A 21,683-nucleotide genomic window follows, 5' to 3' on the forward strand; every position below is an offset into this window, starting at 1 on the left:
TCTCTCTTTCTCCTGAACGATTACAACGCCAATTAGTTCAAACGGATGTCGTTGTAACTATCGATTGTTCATTTCAAATATTTTACGAATATTTTTGCATTTTTAGCATTTTAAACATTATAAATATATTAATTGCAAATGTTAATTGATTAACTTATAAAATTGATATGTAGAATATTCAATTTTATGTACGCTTTGCGTTTTTTCATTTCACATTTTTTTTCATTCAAACTTTTAAATTTTATACGAATATGTCCACTTGAATTCAATTATTACAATTTTTTAATTTCAAATTTAAAATTTCAAATATTATTTATTCAAATATTTTATTATAATATTCGAATAATTAAAAAATCAAATTTTTTTTCTTAATATTAGTTCAATTTAGTTTTATTAATAGAATTCAATTTATTAAAAGAAGAAAAATGTTAAAAATGAAATAGAAGATACGAAGGACATAGATATAGGTAATCTATTTGCCATTAGCTATGTATTTTTGCAACCGTATTTTAATGAAGATGATAATATATATATATACATAGTTACAATCACATATACAATGTTATATATTTACAATCACTATTAATAGTTACGCGCTTGCATTATATGCAACATTATTATCGTTAAATTTTAGGCAAAAAAATATCTAATAAAATATTTAGGAGCATGATCATTTTTAACTTGCAAGATAACAATATAATTATATAAGTTTCGACGGCAATGGTTTCAAATTTCAAATATATAATAGTTTATTTTTAACACATTTTATGTGCGCGCGCGTATTTATTAAAGAATTTTGCATGATTTTAATAATTCAATTTATATAAAATTATATAATTATAACTATATTACAATAGAACAAATAAGAATTAATATATCTTTCAGTTTATTCTTTTGTAAAGAACTAAATGTATTAAAAAATTTTATCAAATTTTTCGAAAGAAATATTCAAAAATAATTCTTTTTGAAAAATATTTGTCATTAAAAGGTATACATTTTTTTACAATCTATATATATGTACACACAAATTATATAATGTCATGATAAATAGTAGTAGAATAGAAACTTTCAATTAATATGAATTTATCATATTCTTATTTTTAAATTTTGTAAGATTAAAAAAGAAATGATCTGATTAAATCACTATCAAAAATTTGTATTGCACTTATTTGTTTATCTTAAATTGTATTTTATTTATCTTTGGTTTAGTTTTCTTCATGTAATAAGGTCACCTATTCGACCTATTTTATTATTTGTTCATAGAAAAATCTGTTAATCTTATTTAATATAGTATTAACAAATACTGTTTACAGAAAATTATGCAATAAAAATAAATAATATCTGCATATGTATATATATATATATATATATATATATATATATATATGTACATGTATATATATACATATACATATTTGTATATATTACTCTTTTTAAATGGCATACTGCATGCATTTTTTATAGACTACTTTTTAATGCAATTAAACAATCCAACTTTTCTAAATATTAAATTTCTAATTGCATATCTAATTGTATATATAATAGGAGAAATTTGGAATTAATCTTAATTTTTATAAAATAAATTTACAAATTATATTTAGATATTTACTAATTAATAATTAAATAATAGGCATTAAAACTGATTCATAGTTAGATTGTTTAAATGCATGATTCAATTATTCAAATATATTAATTATGATTTACATATTTTGTTAACTATAAGGTACATAGTAATAAATATTATATACTTTATTATCAGAATTAAAGAAAAATTCTTTAAAAATGTTCTGCTGAGCTTTGGTAGATGAACATTATTACAATTATATTAAAGCTTAGGTATCTGGAATATCATGCTTATCAAAGCCGTCAATTTTCTATTTAGAATCATATCCTCTTACCTAATAAATTCTACTTAGCACTTTGAAGGAGATTATAATTATTATATCTTAATTTTCAACTGACATTTGCTCTTGCATATTCAGCAATATAAAAAATGAATTGCTTATACAGTTGTACTCTTAACATAGAGAGACAAAAGATTTTCTAATCGATGGATCTTTGATCTAAAAATTTCATGAGAAATTTTACTTTCTTCATTTCTCTTTTTTTCTCTTATTATTACTTTACAGGTACATCAACATATTTATATGAGCGAAATGAACGAAAAAATAATTTTTATGTATAACAATTATTAAAAATTCTCTAAATATCGTCTTTTTAATGATTAAATTTTAATAAGACATACTAAATATTATATGTAAATAAATTCAATATAATAGTCACATCAATAAAAATTAAATATTAATATACGCTTTAAAATTTTTATGAATATTTATCATATTTACAAATTATGTATTATTTAAATGACATGCAGTTGTTATATATAACAACTAATTTAATGAAGCGATTCAAATCACGATAATTCTTTAAAATAGAAAAAAAAGATCCATGCTCGAAAATTAAATCTTCTGTTTCTATCATATACATATAATAAAAGTGCAGAAACTAATTGCACTAATTTTAATAATAAATAAAGCTATCCCTTAATTCGTTTTTTTATTATAGTTTCTGAACATTTTCTATTATTTTTTTTGTTTTGACTCAATTAAATCAGTAATGTCAAGAAAAGTAATGCTATTGTTGTTGTTGTAATTGTTGCAATAATGGACACACTTCAACTAAAGGTGTTCCTAAAATTTCTTGACATACTTGATTCATATCAGGTTCCATCATAAGTGAAGAAATCTGATCCTCCGTTAACATTTCCACACTAATTGTAAAATTTTTATGTAATTGAATTAATGAAGAAGAGATAATGTAATTTATATAATAAGATATTTACAAAAAAATATATACCTTGCTAAACTTTCACTATCGGATGTTTCTTCATCAGCATTAAGATAGGTCATTGTTTTTTCCAATGGACTAGGAACTTTTTTTCCTTTTCCTTCTACTTTTTCGGATTTTTCACATTTTTCCTTATCCCTATCTACTATTTTTGGTTCATTAGAACGTCGATCTGTAAGGCTAGATATGTTCAATATCATCATTCCATGATTGAGAAATTCTTTTACTTTTTCTCCCGTGCCGGCACTCCATAACATATCAAGAGATTGTCTTCTACTCGAATTAGCTGTAGCGATTTAAAAAAAAAATTAATATTTATGTGCAATACATTATATTTTAAAAAATGTATAACTGAATATATTTACCTGAACTGCCTCCACTAGCCTCACTACCAGCAGAACTTCTGGTTATCCAATTAGTTAAACTAGTATCAAGTTTACTTTTATTTTTTATTGATGGACTTCTTGTTACTTCTATTTTCTTTTCATTGCTTAAACTAATTTCGTTTCCTTTTGGCATAGTAGGTAATGATTTTTGAGTTACTAATTTTTTTCGACTAGATAATTCATTGAATGATTCAATATTTGCACCATTAGGTGGATTATTACTTTCCGGACTTAAGTCCATTGGTAATGGTTTGTAAGGAATTTGATCTTCATCATCGGAATATACTTCATTATTGTAATATATCTCGTCTGGAGAATTATTTAAACTAATTTCTGTCCATTCCTCTCCATTTTGTACTGTAGTATTAGTATTTTTTGTATCTACTGGTGTTTGTATTTTTACTCGTTTTTCTATAGGAGAAAGAATATTTGATAAATCTGATAATCTTGAAGTTGAAGAACTTGTTTGATTTAGTGTTATGATATGTTTTGTATCAGTTGCTGCAATGCTTTTTGGACGGTCTCGCTTTATATATTTTCGAGGTTCTGTGGATGAGAGATTCAAATTGCTTAGGCCCAAATATTCAGAAGAAGGCTCTCTATCGATCTGAATAAAAATATATATAAAAATTATTAATATATTTAAAAAAAAATCATTTGATGTATTTTATTGATATCATAAAATATAATTACTCTTGTAGGCACAGGGCATTGCATATTAGGACTCATCTTATCAGGAAGGCGTAAGTATTCATCACTAGTATAATCTGTACTATCGGGCGATCCAGTAACACTAGAATCAGTTGAAGTTGTTGTATTGGGTTGTAAAGAAGGTTGTTGGTCAATATTATCTCTCGAGGATTTATCAAAATCATCCGCTCCATCATATTTTCTAGTCTGTAAATAAGAAATAATATTTTTATTTTATATTCAGTTTAAGAATATTTTGATTTTAAATAGTAGAAAGAATATGATAAATTATACCCTGTGAATTTCATCGCTGATTTTTTCTAAATTTCTGAGTGCTTCTGCATAAGTCATTTTAGCTTCACCAACTGATCTTTCTAATGCACTTACTCTTAATTTTTGTTCTTCCAACATTTGATTAAAATGCGCTTTCATTTCGTAATATGGCCTATATGATAAATTATTTAAAGATTAATAAAATTTATATTATATTTCAGAAAAATTTTCTATTTTTATTAAATTCATTTTTAATTATATGCTGTAAAGTCATACAAAGCTTTTTTTAATAAAACAAAATTTTTGTCTATTGAAGTATTTTATAAGAATATAATTCGTGCATAAAAACAGGATGATAAATTAGAAGATAAATTGTCAAAAGGGGATTTATAAATAGCAGACACATAAAATAAATATTGTATAAAAAAATAAAAAAATAATTTCTATCCTACTTACAACATGAGCAAGTTGTGCCTGTAGGCGATACTGTTTATCAGAAGCAAGCTGCGACGTGCACCCATACTGCCAACATGAATATAAACCAAAAGACATAAATATTCTAATATCTATATAAAATTAACATAACATAGTTAAAGAATAAAAACATAAATCATTAATATTGATATAGGAAGAAAATAAATAAAAATGTTAAAATCATGGAGCAAGAAAATTCTAAAATTAGATTCTAAAATTAAGGTATATATTATATCAAATGAATGCAATACATTCCATGCATTATTAAGTAAACTAAAAAATCATTCAATATTACTAAGTTCTAATAAATACACATTAACTACACACCTAGATTTAGCAATTGCACGTTTTAGTTCACGTTGTAATCTTTGAACTTCATGTTCTGCTTTATGATATAGTGCAGTAGTGTGTCTGTGTTCTGCTTCTGATAAAGCTCGCTCATGCTCAGATTCATTAACTCTGGCAGTTGCATGATTTAACATTTCCTATAAAAAATTTCATCATTAATTTCCAATAAGAATTTTATATAATATGAAAATTACCTGCCAAGCATGATCAAAACATCTTCCCTCTGTTCTTAATCCTTCTTCAGCTAAATAAACCATTTCTTTTGCTGCTGCATGCTGACTATTTGCTCTTTCAAATCTAATTGCAGCCTTTTGTGTTTCATGTAAAGCCTTGAAATATACATGAATATATTAATTTAACAAATATAAGATGTATTATAAATACATTAATTAAAAATAATTCTTACTTCTTTTGCTTTAAATCTAGCATCATAATATGGTCTAGATTTATCAATACATGTACCAAGTTTCTTAGCTAAGCTATCAATTTTTAATGTAGATTCACAAAGTAATTCTCTAAAAGTTGCTCTTGCTTCCTGAAAATAAAAGTCTATTGAATAATCAATCATTGAAGTATAATTCATATTTTTAAACATTTTTATTCACTTTAACAAATTGGATAGATATAGAATTTCAAATCATAAAGTGTTTCTTTAGACCATGTTATAAATGACCATAAGATGATCTTTGAAGCCATTATCCATTTACTCGTACACTTTACAGCAATCACCTCAATGAAATGTAATCACACCCAGTTTCAAAACTTACTACTAATTTAATCCTCCAAAGAGGGAGATAGTTATTTTAATTCATTACAATGCAAAAAATTATTTGTATAAAAAATATAAAATCTATAACAATATATAAACTTTGATAATTATACTTACATCCAAATCAACTTCAAGTTTGTTAATATCATCAGTAGCAGTATTTAATCTTTCAAGTTCAATCTAAAATAATATTTTTTTATGAAATTGTAATATGATAAAATTTTTAATACAAATTATAATTAAAAAATATTGTGCTATATAATAAAATATTATAAATATATAATGTTAATTTTTGAATTAATGAAACGAACTGATTTACTCTTATCATAAAAAATGAGTAATCAAAAATTAAATAAAAATATAACTATTTTACAATATAGAAAAAAATGTATAATATACAAAAAAATCAAATTTTTAATAGTAAATATGCAAATATCAAGCATCTGAATAAGTAAGATGTAATTTTTATAAAAAATAAAATATTTTATTTAAGTGTTTTACTTTACTTACTTAAGACAACGTGGAAATGTCAATATCACAAGTAGCTAGGTTTAGAAGCCTATAAATTATTCTTACAAGAATACATTGGTTTACCTGTACTCTAGGATCCACTGCATCGTCAATACGATCAGACTCATCGCCACTTTCTTTCTGCACACGTCCACTCATAATTAAAAGTAAAACTGAATTTTATTTACAATTTTTCATACCACCTGTATCGTCTGCTACATATCAGGTGGCCATGTTGAATGTTAAAGCAACTAACAGTTCTGTCCGCGTTAAAACGGTCAAGGGCATTTATAAACTCTTTTTTTTTTAATGCAATAAAAATAGTATGAAATTTAAAAAAAAATTATTAGTCTAATTACTTTATATTTTATATAGTAAATAATAGAAGGAATATTTTTAAAATTTTATATAACGAGCAAATTATTCTGTTTAAGATTTTTCTTTGATACAGGCAAACGTAATAAAAAGATACGAACAAATATAGCTATGAATATTTGAATTATATTTTAAGACAAAAAGTATATTTTATATATAATTTATTTTTAGATTGTTACAATAATTCACTTAAGCATGTTTGAAAAATGCCGCCATATAACAGTAAATATGGCTACTCAAATGATTAGATATGGCGACGAATGTCTGTTTTCTTCGTAGAGGGAGCTATCTACTCGGTAGGCCCGCCTGACTCTGAAACAGATTTTTTTCTATTCGCATTGGTGGGTTCTGTGTTGTCGGAACAGGTGGATTATATCCAGGGAAAGCTGACGACAGTGTAGAAACGTCAATTGCCGAGTTGTACAATAATTCATCGCTGTCGGTGAGTGAAAATATTCAATTATAGAATGATCTTATAGTCCGAAAAGAATGGAACTCTTTTTAATTTTTTCATTGTTTCACACCGGTATTTATGGAAAGAGAAAAAGAGAAAATAATAAAAGTGTTTTTAAATTAGAGGCATGAGACTTTCTATTTTGGCATTTTTTACGCGGTACGAACAAATACGAAATAGCGAAAGGCAACAGATAGAGTAGGGTAGATCAAGAACACAGACAAACATAAACTTCTACTCATGATCTAGACAACGCTAGTAAATGCAACGCTCCTTTAACAGAAAGGTGATCATAGATTATTTCATGACATATTTCATAGCATATTTCTGGTGAAAACATTTTTCCTCTTCGCGCTTTCTGTTTTTCACGTGACTTGCGGTGTTTAGGATTTCAAACACTATCGATTCGCGCTTCTTTGTCTTAAGTGCTACTGTTTTGCGCATCTTATTTGGTGAACTTTTAATTACTCATCCTCCAGTGTTAGAAATATCCAAATAACAATTATTTGGGAAAATAAGTTTCATAGATATAATGTTGAAATTTTATTTTATTCGTCACGTTATCGAATAATTTCACAAACTTTGAAATATTGATAATTTAAAAATGTAAACACCAGAAACGGCTCAACGAATAAATCAAATTTCTGATATCATATAGTGAATTAATTCAAGGGCACAGTGGGAATGGTGTTCTGTGGATACCATACAAAACGTCATAAAAACCTTTTATAACACGTTCACCGTAGCCATATCACAGTTAACTTATTTTGTATTCGTACGGCGAAAATGTATCTGATGTCACGACAAATGCACGGTACGTACGTGCAAGTTCCCTTTTCGTTGTAACTAATTCAATGAAATGCTTCCATTGCTTATAGCAAGAGAGACTGTTTACCGTACTTATCGTTTAATAAATTTACACACGTTGCCGAGTGCAGATAATTTTTCATATCATACAAACGCCCACTTCTGACCCGTGCAAATCACTACTGTTCTTAATATAATACAAGTTTCTTACGCTTTCAATTGATCTTATTACTAATTTTCATCTTTTATGTTTTTTTTTTTTTTATAATTTATTTGCAATAAATTTAAATCTTTAATATAGAATTCGATATAGAATTTACAAAAGAAGTTTGCAAGAAGTCAAAGTTTTTAAGAAGTCACCCAGTACATAGTTGGAAAGATTCGAGGCACATTTCGAAGAATAATTCACTGAATGCCTGTCGTCCTCAGGAGAATATGTCATCTTCTCGGAATATTACCCCTTTTCATTCATTTTATTTCTGTTTCTATTTTTATTATTTTTTTAATATTTTATTATTTATTCTATATATTCCACTATATATTCTTTTTTTTTCAATTATATATTAAAAAGTAAATATTTTGGTTTCAGAATATATTTACAAGTTTTTCTTTTTATTCAATTATCTTTGAACCGATTAAATTTGATATAAACATATATTTTTTCAAATATACATACGTGTTTATGTATTTTGAAATTTATCACTAGAAATAATAATCGGCCAACAGCAATAATCTGAAAATATGTAATTAATGTAGTTATACTTACGTAAAAGAATTTATAAAGTGTACATATATTGATAATTTTCAGCTATATTATCATCAGCTATACTATTCGTAATTCTATTAACTTTATTTTACAAAATCATCTTTATTTCTTGATGCAATTAAAAAATTAAAAAAAGTAATAATAAATAAACGCAAAGTGGGACAAGTAGTTGCAAATGAATGCAATTTTAGCAATTTATTATACAGGAGTTCAAAGTAAACGTATATTTTATTTTAAATAAATAAAATTTTTTAGAATTTCTCTTTTTTTTTTTTGTAAATGAATTTTTTAGAAAGTTCTAAAAGAAAGTTCAGATTTATATTTTATTCTTAAGAAAGAATAAATAAAAATCCTTCGAGTTTTGCATTTATAAAAGTGTAATTTTTTTATTCTTTTTTATTTTAATTCGTCTTCAAGAAAATTGATAATTTCATTGTGAGAAGAATAAAAGATGAATCTTATGATAATTTTATAAAAAAAAATATTGAAAGAAAAGGAAAACAAGGTAATTATGTAGTTGGAAAATTTTAATAACCCTCGACAATATAAAGCTAGCTACGACACTGTGAGAAAGTCACAGAGCAAGAGAAGCAGACATTGTCGTTTTCGTCTTGTCTCTCTTGTAACCACGAGTCATGTTGACATGCATGCTTATGTACAAATAACTGCGCATTATTTCTATACAAAAGATGCTCCAATAATATTTCCAATAATAATTTTTAAGCACATAATATACTTGATATTTTTATCCAAACGAGGATGATGACTACTTTTCAAAAAAATTTTTTTTTTCATAAAATGTGAATAATGATTGATAAAAAATTCATTAATAATTATTCATTCGAAGATTCTCAAGTTTTATTTTAATATGCATAATTTTCTAATTACATCGCGTTTTATGAAACGCAACTTGTCGTTGAATAATTATGCATACTTGAATATTGCAACTTAAGATACGTGTCTTGTATAACGATACCACGGAAGTGATTCTGGATGCAATACGTGACTAATACTACATTATTAATTAGTATTAAAAAATGTTTTGTGAAATTATTCTTTTTTAACATTTTATATACGAAGTTTTTTTTTCCCAAATTTTTAAAGATGGTCACTCGTTTATTAATTACGTTGTATAAATGTGAAAAAATAATAAACAAAATGATTGCTGGCAGTCGAGAGCTTAAGTTCAAAGAAATTAATCGAGTGTATGCACGTTGTATGGGAAGAATGTAATTTTTCATGATCGCGTTCTTGCGAAGATATAAACGGAGAACAAAATACACGTGAAAAAAGCTATCATTCGGAATAAAATGTGTATCTAGAATCAGAGGAAATCGCATTAACTATTGACATGTCAATTATTCTCTCGACTTTTTTACAAATGGATTTATAATTGTATACGATTTTATTACGATCTACGGTTATTTGATTTTATCAAAATAAAAAATTTTTCAATTATAAAAATAAAAACAAAGTGATGTAGTTTTTAAGATTTACATTTCTTTTTCTATATTTTATAATCTTGTAACATTAAATAATAACATTAAATTTGAGATTTGTTTATGTATATATAAAGAATTGTCTTTATAGAAATACACGTTTCTTTTCTAAATAACCTTCGAGTATATATCGTTGACGCAGAAATTATATGTCATGAATCTATCAATTTCATTCTTCTCTCTTCCGTGAAGGAAGAGAATTGCGGGTCTATAAAATAGCCATTTAAATTAAACGGATTGAATATTCAATAAGTTTCAAATGATTTTTATTTTTTTTAACAAATTTATAGATAATATTACAAGTAAAAAAAGGAAATTAACCATAGTATCTAAATATATATATTTGTTAGTGTATAGATAATGATTATTATTATTAATTATTAATTATCATTTGGATTCGTGTTTCATCAAAATATATTGTGATAAGCATAATAATCGTCTTCTATAATGTTTATCGGGTAGGCGTGTATCATAGAAGAAAGAATTTATTCAATATCGTATAAAATATCCTATATCCCTTATTATTATTATTATTATATACAATTAATGTTATATTGAAATTTATTCTTTCAGAACTTCTTGTATTTTTCTAAGGATGAATTTTTTCTTTTACAGTTCTTTTCAGATGTTCTTTTCATCTAATTTGCAAAAACCTGTTTATTGTATCTCATTTTTTAGTTTCTCGGGCACGATATCAACGATCGTTTAAAGAATGCGTCGCCACATTAATATGTATGTCAAGCATAGTGAATTGAGATATACTTTCCCTGCTTTCGCGCGTATCCATCGTCCAAGACGGGTTCACTAGCAATCATAGTATTGTCCGATGTGGCCAGTAGTGAAACCGGAACTCGAGAAAGTTCCAAAAAGATTATCAAGTCGAAAATTGCTTTATCTGTATGTATTCACATATATATATATATATATATATATATTGAATATGATAGATATAGTAGATTCATTATACGCATTTATCAAAGAAAAGAATGCAACCTAAAAATAACATTGGAGGATGGCAGATGATCAAAACAAAAATTGTGCAATCATCTTTTTTCTATTTGATTGTATAATGAATGAACAGAAATATATGCGAAAAAAAACCGGTTCTTTTACTGATGCTGAATCATAGTTAAAACCTGTTGACTTCTTTTGTGTCCACATTCACATCAGTTTCATGATGATATTCATCCAATTCCTATGCATGAGGAAAACATTAACAATTCACGCAACAATAAGCGGATTTTTTTCTTCTTTCTTAACAATATTTTATCATGTTATTTTTCCCCCGTCAAGGTATGGTATTACGTGGTATTCTTTGGAAATTCCAATGCAAATTAATTTAGCATTGAAAACAGTCAATTTAATTATCGATTTTAAAATGAAAAATCTTTATATATCTTTAAATTTCTTATTTCTTGACTTTTAATATTTATCTGCGCGATTCCAGAGATACTTTTTCAATCTTGAACGATTGAAAGTGGAAATTTTAAGGAGGAAGCGTGATTATAACGTAAGAATTTACGTATAAAGGGAAATCGGCTAAACATTCTTTATCGAGCGAGATCCATTTCTGGATTATTTCGCATGGAAAATATTTATTCCTGTTAAATAACTCTTCGAGCTATTTTCGAGTGATGATTTTGTAATTTGGAATTATTCTCTCACGCACGAACAATTACGTCCGCAGTTTCTTTTCTTTTTTTTTTTTCTTTTTAGATACAAAGAAGGTAAGACGAGTCCATATATCGCAGTTCAACGCGATATACGTGTTACATACGCACACAAATATAGCGCAAGCATCCTGTTGTAAAGTCTCGTCCTAAATTTCTCTTAATTTCATAAAATCTCGGAAACGGACAATCTTCGTGTCTATTCACCGAATAAAAACTCTCTCGATGGAATACATCGAATGCACCGATGTCCTTCGATTTGCGATATTGTATTACTCGCTCGATCTTCTTGGAAATTAAATTAATCGCGGTTTGCAGGATTGATTACGGAAAAATTACGTTAGGTTGGAGGGATATAAATGGATCTTCGTCGCAAGAATACATCTTTCGCCCTCGATGTTCCACAGTAAAAGAGGATAGACGGCTTTGGTCTCGAGTCTCGATCGTGGCTGGTACCGCCATCCTCTTATCCCTTCTCATTCTATTGAAACGTCTGCTGATCGCTGATCTCGCTTCTGTTTTCATTCCGTTTTTATTTAAAAAATTTTTTCTCTTACTTCTTTTTATCTTCTCGATAAATTAATTTAACAAATAATTTGCATAATTTTATTCTCCAAGATATGAAGATGAAATTCTTTATCTAACGATTAACATAGATATATTACGGTAGCGTTTTACGATTATTAAGAGCGAATGGATAAAACTATAAAACGACAGAGGATAAACTAGCTATCATAGAATCTTTAATGGCAATCAGTCGGAAACTCGAACGAAAGTAGATGAGGATAGAGGACCACGGTCTCGACCGTGGCTGGTACCACCACCTATCAAGCCTTCTCATTCTACCGAATAATCTACCAACACCGATTCGACTCCCACGACTGGTTCCGCCAGTCGAGTCGGTTGAGATCGTTTGCACTCGGTCCCCTCCCCAACACCATTCGCTGCTTCCAAGCTTGTCTGCTCGACTTCATTCGGTTTCATTCGGTTAATCAACGTGCGCGCCGATCAGTCCACCATGAGCCGTTGAGCGGTTCGCGTTTTTTCAGTGTTTTTATTTCCTCCTTTTTCTCTTCAATATCTCCTTTTTGCTCGTGGACTCATCGCCGTTCCCTCTTATACTCTTATATTTGCGAATCGATCTCAATCGTGGGCATGTGTTGCGTGCAATCCGTCTAATTTTTCTGGATATACGTGATAAACGGAACGTATAGGGTAAGTTTTAAAATTCTATCGTAATTTCATTTTTTTTCCTTTCTTTTTTTCTTTTGTTATGTTAGACACAGATGGAATTTCATAAATCGAATTTCATAATTTCGATAAATCGTTTGCCATCCTTATTATAGTTTAGCTATAACTAGTTCGAACAAATTGAATCTGTTCTGTGCAGATTCTTGATTCGAAAGTTGTCGTCGTCGTTTGTGCGTGATCTGTTTCTAACCGTTGAGATCGCAGTTGTCCTTGCAACTTAATGCATCTGCAATCGAAACGGATCGGATCATTGGAGGCAACGCTTCTCATACAGAAGGAAAAAAAAAAAACGAGGCACGTTTACAGTTTCACTTTTCATTGACCAACATTATGATTATTCGAAAGGTATACAGAGCAAGATTACGTTATGCTCTTTGTAAGTGAAATCCTCGGTTCTTTTATATACGTTCTACTTTCTATCACCGTTCTGCTATTTATTTTTTTTTTTTTTTTTGCGTGAAAACAATCCGTCATGATTTTGCGTTTTTTTAGAAATTTATCAGATTTTCTGGCACATATTATTTAGATAATTTTAAAAATAAAATGCGTCGTACATTTCATGCGTCTTCCTAGTTGTACAAATATTCAGTGATTTTAAATTAAAGTATTGGAAGATATAAAAACTTTAATCGATAATAAATAGATCTAAAAAATCGTAGAGATAATCCCTTATGCATATGCAGACTAGACTCATATCGGTGCCAAGAGGTTCCGATGCGAAAAAATAATGTCAGAGGTCGTCGCTTAAAAGAGCACATTGCGTCTCATAGAATTGAATCGAATGATAATAACTTGATCGGCGCCTTTATTTGATTTTTTTATCAATGCAATTAAATAACTATTAAATGACGCAATATTTCGTCACAAAGAATTTCCGTAACGTCGTTTAGAAACGATGAACTAGATTTTTTTTTTTTCCTACGCTATTAGAAATATATAATAGCGATGATCAATCATTACGCAATGATTTGCAGTTATTGAAAGAACATTAAATTTCTATCTTTTTTAACTTAGTCCTGTATGACTAGGAAGTCGTAACACAATACTCGCATGGTGACCACAGTTAATGACAACCGAGAAGAATATGACTAATGTTTAAATGGTCATGTGGAGCAAGGAAAAAGAAAAGGGATTACGATCGAAACATTTTTATAATTATTATTATTATAAAGAATCATAGACATATCGTTATAATAATTCTGTTACTTAACAATCGCCGAGAATTCACGAGAACAAAGATATCTTTTCAATCGAAAATGTGAGAAACCGATTTAACGAGTTTCCACATTAGAAAGCAAAAAAAAAAAAAAAAAAAAAAAAAGATGCATCATCTCGAATCAATAGAACGATCCGTTCGTCGATTTATTCTATGTTCCTTTTTTTTTTTTTATCGAATTTTACGATCGCAATCCATACTTGATATTTTTTTTCTTTTTGGAAACGTTAAAATTATTCGTGCCGTCCCGAAGAGAAAGTGCGTCCAAGCAATTTCTAATTATCCGCATCCGCTGGAAAAATAGTAGCAATTATGGTTCGTCTTGTTGAATGTATGGTTAATCACAAGAATCGTTCTTCGGCTAATGGCTCGCGAAAGGTGTGTGTAAGATGTTGCGCTTTTTTTTTATCTCGTTTCTTCTTCTCTTTCGTTCTCTTCACGCGCTAATGATCTCACGTTCGGTTTCACGCGAGACGTTAAAAATACTTTACGACGAATTTTTTTCGTATCCTTTTCGAATTAGAAACTTTTCTCGGTAAATATGAATAATCGTGTTAATGCTAGGATACGAGATTTTAAAAAAAAAAAAAAAAAGAGAAAAAGCAAATCCTCACACAACAAAGGGATAGAGGATTGATCAGATTGAATTAACGACTTAACTAATTGGTTAATTCAACAAACGATATGATATAGACGATGTTAAAACATCACGTGTCCGTAGGAGAGTCTCACCTTGAACATCGTTATGCAACATCGTTATTAACATACTCACATCTATGTTGACTGGGGTTGGTTCATAGAAAAACTACGCTGCATTCGTGTCTAATAAATTGGTTTAAACGGTGTCACTGTCTAATAAATTAAAATTTCTATACAATTATTCTTTTCTCCTCGGCGAAGTTGAGATTGTTCTTCTCGTTTCGATCATTTTGATAGATGGACGGTTCGTTTCTTAAGAGGCTTCGCGGTGAAAAGATAGGATTTTACGATAGGATTTTACGATACACAAGAATATAGAGAAAGAAATTTTAGCAATGCTAAGAGGAGAAAATAAAAGGATAATAAAAAAAATGAGATCCAACAGTAAAAAGTAATAATATAAATAATACTTTGAAAGGAATAAACAAAGGAAATGCTAAGAACAGTTAAAAGTTTTAGTTATCTTCCCTAGTTCCTGTTGCTTCCTGTTAGCCAAACCCCTCGAACTTTGACGCTTGACTGATTTTACGGTGTATCAGTGTGGAGAATACTATATTGCGTTTACACACTCTAACGGTCGTCTAATTGTCTTATACGGTATGTACGGTTAGAAGATGGCATTTTATTCGAGATTCATTGACGAAATTCAGATTGAAGGAAAGGGAAACGATTAAACTTACGCGACGAAGATTGGCCGTTTCCACGATCGATCATCGAGAATTCTTTCGCAGTTCGAAATTGGTGGCGAAAGTTGTTGACATTATCGAGGGTATGAGTACGCGCATGATTACGTTCTCGAATGCGCCAACGTTCTTTCATTATTCATGACGGGAACTTCTCAGTAATTATACATTTTAATGATTTGTAAATGGTTTCTTTATTGCCTCGCAGTCCAGGATCGGTACATTGTTCTTCTGCAGAAAATATTCCGTTGTCTGTAATTTTTTAACAAAGCAAGAAAGTTGAACGAAGAGATGTTCGTTACGGTGAACGGTTTAGAAAAGATACTCTGCCCATTGCTAAACTGGATACTCGGTAATGCGATATTTTGCATGTACACGCACTTATTTCGAAGTGGAATTCAGAAAAAAGTTACCTGTCCGGATGATATTCGTGTATGCTTCACGATTTTCGTGAAGAGATGCGCTGATGAAATCGGACATAACCTCTTTCTCGCTTGAATTTACAATTTTGTATCCTTCTCTTTTTCACGAATATCTACACGAATGACGAAACAGTAATATACACATGTAATATAAAATAAAAATGAATCTTCGCGCAATAACGCTTGTTGCATAAGTAGAATCGAGTTAATATTAGATTTCGTTCAAAGTAAATTAACCTAACGTATTTCAAATATGCGCCTACACGTAGAGAGTTTGAACAAACTTTCATCCTAATAGATCAGGCAGATCTATCACCGTTAACCGTACACTCTTGCCAACAGATATTTATTTGACGTATCCGCGTAAATATCATGCATGTCAGGCTCTGTGAAAGGGACGCTTATCCCTATCGTGCGTGAAACGCGATCCACGATATACATGTTGCGCGTGCAAGCTGCGCGTGTCACGCTTGGCACTCTTTCGCTTCCGATTCTTCTTGTTCTTCCATTGGTCAGGAAGCGTCGTAAGGATATACTATATCAAGCACGAGCCAAGTTTCAAACGGAACACTGAGTATAGATGATGGTGTAAACCGTTCGCGCAACAGGTGGTTGTACGAACCGGCAATTGAAATGTATAGTCGAACAAGTGTACGTGTTCGCATAATTTGATGTGTGAGAAGTTATGCCGAGGAGTTATAAGATCCGAGTGAGCACGATTGTAAAAGTGTGAGTTTCAAAGCTGTAATTATCAAGACTTCCTGCAAACTCTCCATTGTCGAATCGTTACCAGAGAGAGAGAGAGAGAGAGAGAGAGAAAGAGAGTCAAGATTCCGAATTCGATCGCGTTGTTTCTTTCTCGAGTGATTCGTTTGACGTGGGCTGTTCGCTTTCGTGATGGGCATAACGATGGGAAATCATTGTGTCACCGAGAACTCGCGGGGCCCCAGTTCTCACGAATTGCAAGACCCGATGTGTAGGACGAGTGCATGCGAGCTGAACGCGATTCGAGAGAACGACAAGAAAGGTGGTTGCGCGAGTTGGACGGAAAGGGATCGTGGTATAGGTGAAGGAAGGTAGGGCAAGTCACGGAAAGGCATACCATTCCGGGTTTCATTCCGGCGGCATGGTGCGTTCGCGTAGCAAACCGCGGCAACGATACAGCGATATACAATACTCACCAGGGCCAGGCAAACGGTTTCGTCCGACCTCTTTATGGCTACGTGGGAGGAATAGGAAGTCGTGCATTAAATCCGAACGTCCACTTTTCAACGCTTAAACGCTTCTCAAATAGAATGTATAGGATACCGGCGTGAACCGGCACGCTGTGCGCACAAAAGCAACATCGTGATTGCGCTCATTTTTCAGTTAACACGCGAAGAAGAATTCTCCTTCTTTCTTGTTAACCTCTTTCTGCCCGAGTCACTTCGAAATCGGCCGAGTTTCCAACAAAAGGAATTCGATGCAACCCTTCGAAATTTCATCAGCGTCGTTTGCGCGACGAAGAAGAAGTCGAGGCGTGGTTCCAACGATCGATAATGATTGTGCACATTGTGTTGAATGCAAGACGCGTTGAACCCCAGACTCCCGTGCTCTTTAAGTAACGCGTCAATGCGCATCTGATTTAATTGATATATACAGTGGTCGCTAAGTGTAAATAGTGTCATGTGCGAGATGATGAAACGCGAAAGGATTTAGCCTTCGTATCCAAGGCTGACTTCTCGAACGGCGAACAATCGTCTTTAAGCCGGTTTTACGCGGTTTACCAATCCAATGGAGGAACAATGTGCCGGTTGATAGCGGTATTTACAGCAGTATATGGTTCCTCTTCTCTTCGTTATCGTTGCTACCCAAATTTTTTTCCTTTTATTCGAGTAATAAGTTTCCGAGAGTCGACAACAATTCCGTGGTAGTTATTAAGGACCAAGTGTGTTTGCATCGACGCTCATTACGTCGCAAAATACGAGTGACGGGAAATGTTTTCTCCAAATGAAATATACACAGTATATTCTCAACGTATAATTGTTATTCGCGTTGTATCGTTATATTGTATCTATATTGCATCGTAGAGAAATTTTATTTCCACGATTCCAACCGCCAAATCCGCTATTAAAATAATAATTTTTTTTCTTCGATCAATTCTTTACAGGTGCCGGTGAATAGGGACGTATTAAAAAGCCGACAATATGAGAAACTCAACGTTATTGAAATGGGCACAGAATTCTGCGAACAGTAAAAATCAAACGAGCAAAAATGGTGAGAAGATTTTTTCTTTTTCTTTTATGATTTCACGCGCGATACAACGCGTTAATTGCGATAAAATTGATAATTTTTATTTATAGGAACGAATAGGAACTGGATACACCCACCAGATGCACTTCAAAAAGGTCACATCGCCTACTTAGTCAAGGTAAATATTTTCCTTTCATCGCTATAGAACAAAGAAAAATATAACAATTTTAATAATCGTTTAATAAAAAAAAAAAAAAGAAATCGATAATCGATATTCGTCGAAACTTTAAACAATTCTCTTTAATAAACTTTAATATAATAATCGTTTTTAACGATATCAAAATAATATGGAAATACAATGTGGTAAGATTGTTTTCTGTTGCAAAATCGGCAGATTGTAAATAAAAATAAAGAAATTCTGATGCGTATCCACTCAATATTTATCCGGATCGGTCTTTCTCGAAATGTCAAGATCACGATACCCTGGTTAGTCATTATCTATAAAGGGGATGGTGGAAAATTACAGTTAATATTATTAAAGAAATAAACTTGAGTCTCTAATAGACTAAACAAAAATTTCTGGAACTAATCTTGGATCGCTTGATCTACGTAAATTACTCAAATGGAATTGCTATTTTTTTTTTCTTTTTTTTTTTTTTTCTGCCGATAACGTATATCGACGAAGATATGAGGAAATTATTCATTCCGTCAAGCCATTTAACATTTTGTTTGAGTGCAAATCTTAAATATAAATTGCAAGCAAATAAACATTATGTTTATTCATCATTGATATTTTAGCGTGACAAGGCCATCATTTTTTAAATTTTGAAAGCAAAGGATAAACATTTAATTTAGCGAGCATTAAATTTGAGGAAAATTTATTGCAATTTCTTCAAATAACTTGACAAAATTATATAAATTATATTTTGGATATATATATATATTTTTTATTAATATATGATAGGAATGAAACTAGCTGAAGTTTCAAAATGAACAAAATAATGAATAAATAGATTTCATTATTCTATCAAGTGAAACAAATTAACCACCATTTATAATATTGCTTCCAATTATTATTTATAATTTATAGTTTTTAGAATATATGATGTATCTTTCTATGAAATATTTAATTTTGTTTTTAACATAATGCTAATAATGCATTAGCGATTTGAATTAAATTATAGACAGATATATATGTCAAAAAAAGTCTGTTCGCTCTAAAGATAAAACTACTAAATCAATTAATGTTACAAATTACTAATTGCGAGAACGCATTACATAGTCGATGTTATATATCGTCTTGACCATTGATCTCGATGTCATAATATGTATATATCTTTTCTCTATAGTATATCGAACAAGCAGATATTATGAGGCAATGGTTTATGATAATGCAAATATATATATGTCGAGAAATATACATATAAAAGAAATGCAAGACGAATAACAAAACATGCAACGCAATATTTACACATCGACATTGTAACAAATTTTCTTTTCTTTATTACTTATATTATTTTTGATTTACATTCTGATTTTCTCATTCATTGATTTGATATATTTTTTAGTATTTGGGCAGCACAGAAGTGGATCAACCCAAAGGTATTGAGGTTGTTAAAGAAGCCATTTGTAAATTGAAATTTAACCAACAATTAAGGAAAAGTGAAGGTACGAAGACTCCAAAGGTGGAACTCACTATAAGCATTGATGGAGTTGCTATTCAAGAGCCTAAAACGAAAACTTCGTCAAAAGTATTGCAAATTTTTAATACTTGTAATATTGATGTATGGTCGTTATTTCATAAATTTTCTATGAATTAATGGTTTTCTTTTTTAGCGGATTATGCATCAATATCCACTGCATAGAATATCGTACTGTGCTGATGATAAAGGCGAGAAAAAATTCTTCAGCTTTATCGCGAAAGAAGAAGGTGCCGAGAGACATACATGTTTTGTCTTTGTTAGCGATAAATTAGCTGAAGAGATCACGTTGACAATTGGTCAAGCATTTGATTTAGCATATAGGAGATTCTTAGAAACATCTGGAAAAGATTTAGAGACGCAAAGGCGTTGTATGATATTGCAACAAAAAATAAAACGATTGGAACATGAAAATAACGTATATCGTCAGCGGTTACAAGACATAGCTGCTATAAAAGGATCGGTTAGTTTAAAAAAATATATATTTAAAAAAGGATATGTTAAACAATTTTTTTTAAATTATGTTTTTAAATTATAATTTCATGAGAATTTCTTGTCTTTCAGGCTGACGTGTCAGCATATTTGTCACAACACAATCTTCCGGATATCCTGCACGTGCCTGGAGCTACAAATGAAACAGTGCAAGTAAATGGATTGGGAAATAAATCTTCTCTTGGTTTAAACAACGATAGCAATGGAAATACTTCCAATGGATCTCAACAACCACCTCCAGTTCCTCCAAGAAGTTTTGAAAAAACGTTTGACGATAATTTTATGGGGTATAGAATATTTATAGAAATATTTTAATAAGTGTATTTTAAGATTTTTTAAGAATATTTATTACTTAATGATTTTATATAAATAGAAATGAACCTACTCCTACGCCATCAGTTGGTACCAAGTTGGAAGGACTTTTGATGGATGAATTTGAGGAAGATTTTAATCCTAGAGCATACGAAAGTGCGATGAATGGCTTGGCGAATCATCAAACGAATCATAATAATCTACTAAATAGTCAAGTATCTTCGAATTCCAATTTTTTCTCACAAAGCAATGGTACTACAAGTCCTCCACCATTATGTAAGTTGATTATTTTTTATTTCTAATAATAAAAGTTAAATGTCTACTATATATTTTTCATGTCTTATCTAGTGGCTCCACCACCAAAAGCAAAGGATTCAAGACGTCAAAATGGAGTAAAAGAAGATTTATTTGGTAGCATTCCTTTCAATCCCACCCCACCCGTAAACACAAAAAGTGAATTCAATGATCCATTTGAAATGGGCGAATTTGGAGCTACAACAACTATTTCTAATCCTAGCCAACAAGAATTAGAAAATGCGATCGGTCTTTTAGATAAGAAATTACTCGAAATGAAGGTATAATTCATAAATAATATATTTGACATATACATTTATAGGTATTGTTAATATTTAAACATATTTCAGGATGGTTTTAGTAGGGGCTTATCAATTGATACTGACGATTTCTCGTTGGAAAGTTTGGATCCACTGCGAAATTGAATTAAATGTTTTTTTTTAAAGAAAAAGGCAATTATCATTATTATATGAATATATTGAAAAGTATAAAAGTCAAAAAAATGAATAGGCAA

At 30.0% G+C, this 21,683-nt stretch overlaps 2 protein-coding genes across 4 annotated transcripts; one reads left to right on the forward strand and one right to left on the reverse strand.

The window, feature by feature from the left end:
- Positions 1 to 2,576: 2,576 nt before the first annotated feature.
- Positions 2,577 to 6,611, reverse strand: LOC410546. 2 transcript variants are annotated; one of them, XM_394025.7, is made up of 11 exons: positions 6,382 to 6,611; positions 5,905 to 5,967; positions 5,425 to 5,553; positions 5,213 to 5,347; positions 4,998 to 5,155; positions 4,653 to 4,718; positions 4,218 to 4,368; positions 3,927 to 4,130; positions 3,213 to 3,840; positions 2,857 to 3,133; positions 2,577 to 2,770 (listed from the first exon to the last, which is right to left on the reverse strand). In XM_394025.7, the coding sequence occupies exons 1-11, from the start codon at positions 6,454 to 6,456 to the stop codon at positions 2,635 to 2,637; spliced, it is 2,022 nt and encodes a 673-aa protein (XP_394025.4). In that variant the 5' UTR covers positions 6,457 to 6,611; the 3' UTR covers positions 2,577 to 2,634. The 2 variants fall into 2 exon arrangements, with proteins under 2 accessions (XP_394025.4, XP_006565841.1); XM_006565778.3 differs by lacking the exon at positions 4,653 to 4,718 and having other exon boundaries at positions 6,382 to 6,610.
- Positions 6,612 to 6,979: 368 nt separating this feature from the next.
- On the forward strand, positions 6,980 to 21,654 carry LOC408480 (PTB domain-containing engulfment adapter protein 1). 2 transcript variants are annotated; one of them, XM_392026.7, is made up of 9 exons: positions 6,980 to 7,114; positions 18,289 to 18,395; positions 18,482 to 18,549; positions 19,940 to 20,122; positions 20,208 to 20,534; positions 20,636 to 20,850; positions 20,937 to 21,151; positions 21,224 to 21,450; positions 21,520 to 21,614. In XM_392026.7, exons 2-9 carry the CDS (start codon positions 18,326 to 18,328, stop codon positions 21,592 to 21,594), a joined length of 1,380 nt encoding a protein of 459 aa, XP_392026.2. In that variant the 5' UTR covers positions 6,980 to 7,114; positions 18,289 to 18,325; the 3' UTR covers positions 21,595 to 21,614. The 2 variants fall into 2 exon arrangements, with proteins under 2 accessions (XP_392026.2, XP_006565842.1); XM_006565779.3 differs by lacking the exon at positions 6,980 to 7,114 and adding an exon at positions 12,843 to 13,083 and having other exon boundaries at positions 21,520 to 21,654.
- The last annotated feature ends 29 nt before the right edge of the window (positions 21,655 to 21,683 follow it).

This window comes from Apis mellifera, linkage group LG14 (genome assembly GCF_003254395.2).
Source record: "Apis mellifera strain DH4 linkage group LG14, Amel_HAv3.1, whole genome shotgun sequence".
Taxonomy (NCBI): domain Eukaryota; kingdom Metazoa; phylum Arthropoda; class Insecta; order Hymenoptera; family Apidae; genus Apis; species Apis mellifera.

Bases quoted from the DNA above. Each gene is read 5' to 3' on its own strand.
- LOC408480 (XM_392026.7), top strand. From the start codon at position 18,326: ATGAGAAACTCAACGTTATTGAAATGGGCACAGAATTCTGCGAACAGT. The intron at 18,396-18,481 runs GTGAGAAGATTT...TTTTATTTATAG, and splicing joins AAATCAAACGAGCAAAAATG to GAACGAATAGGAACTGGATA. The intron at 21,451-21,519 runs GTATAATTCATA...AACATATTTCAG, and splicing joins AGAAATTACTCGAAATGAAG to GATGGTTTTAGTAGGGGCTT.
- LOC410546 (XM_394025.7), bottom strand. From the start codon at position 6,456: ATGAGTGGACGTGTGCAGAAAGAAAGTGGCGATGAGTCTGATCGTATT. The intron at 5,156-5,212 runs GTAATTTTCATA...AATTTTTTATAG, and splicing joins GTTTTGATCATGCTTGGCAG to GAAATGTTAAATCATGCAAC. The intron at 4,369-4,652 runs GTAAGTAGGATA...TTTATCATATAG, and splicing joins AGGCACAACTTGCTCATGTT to GCCATATTACGAAATGAAAG.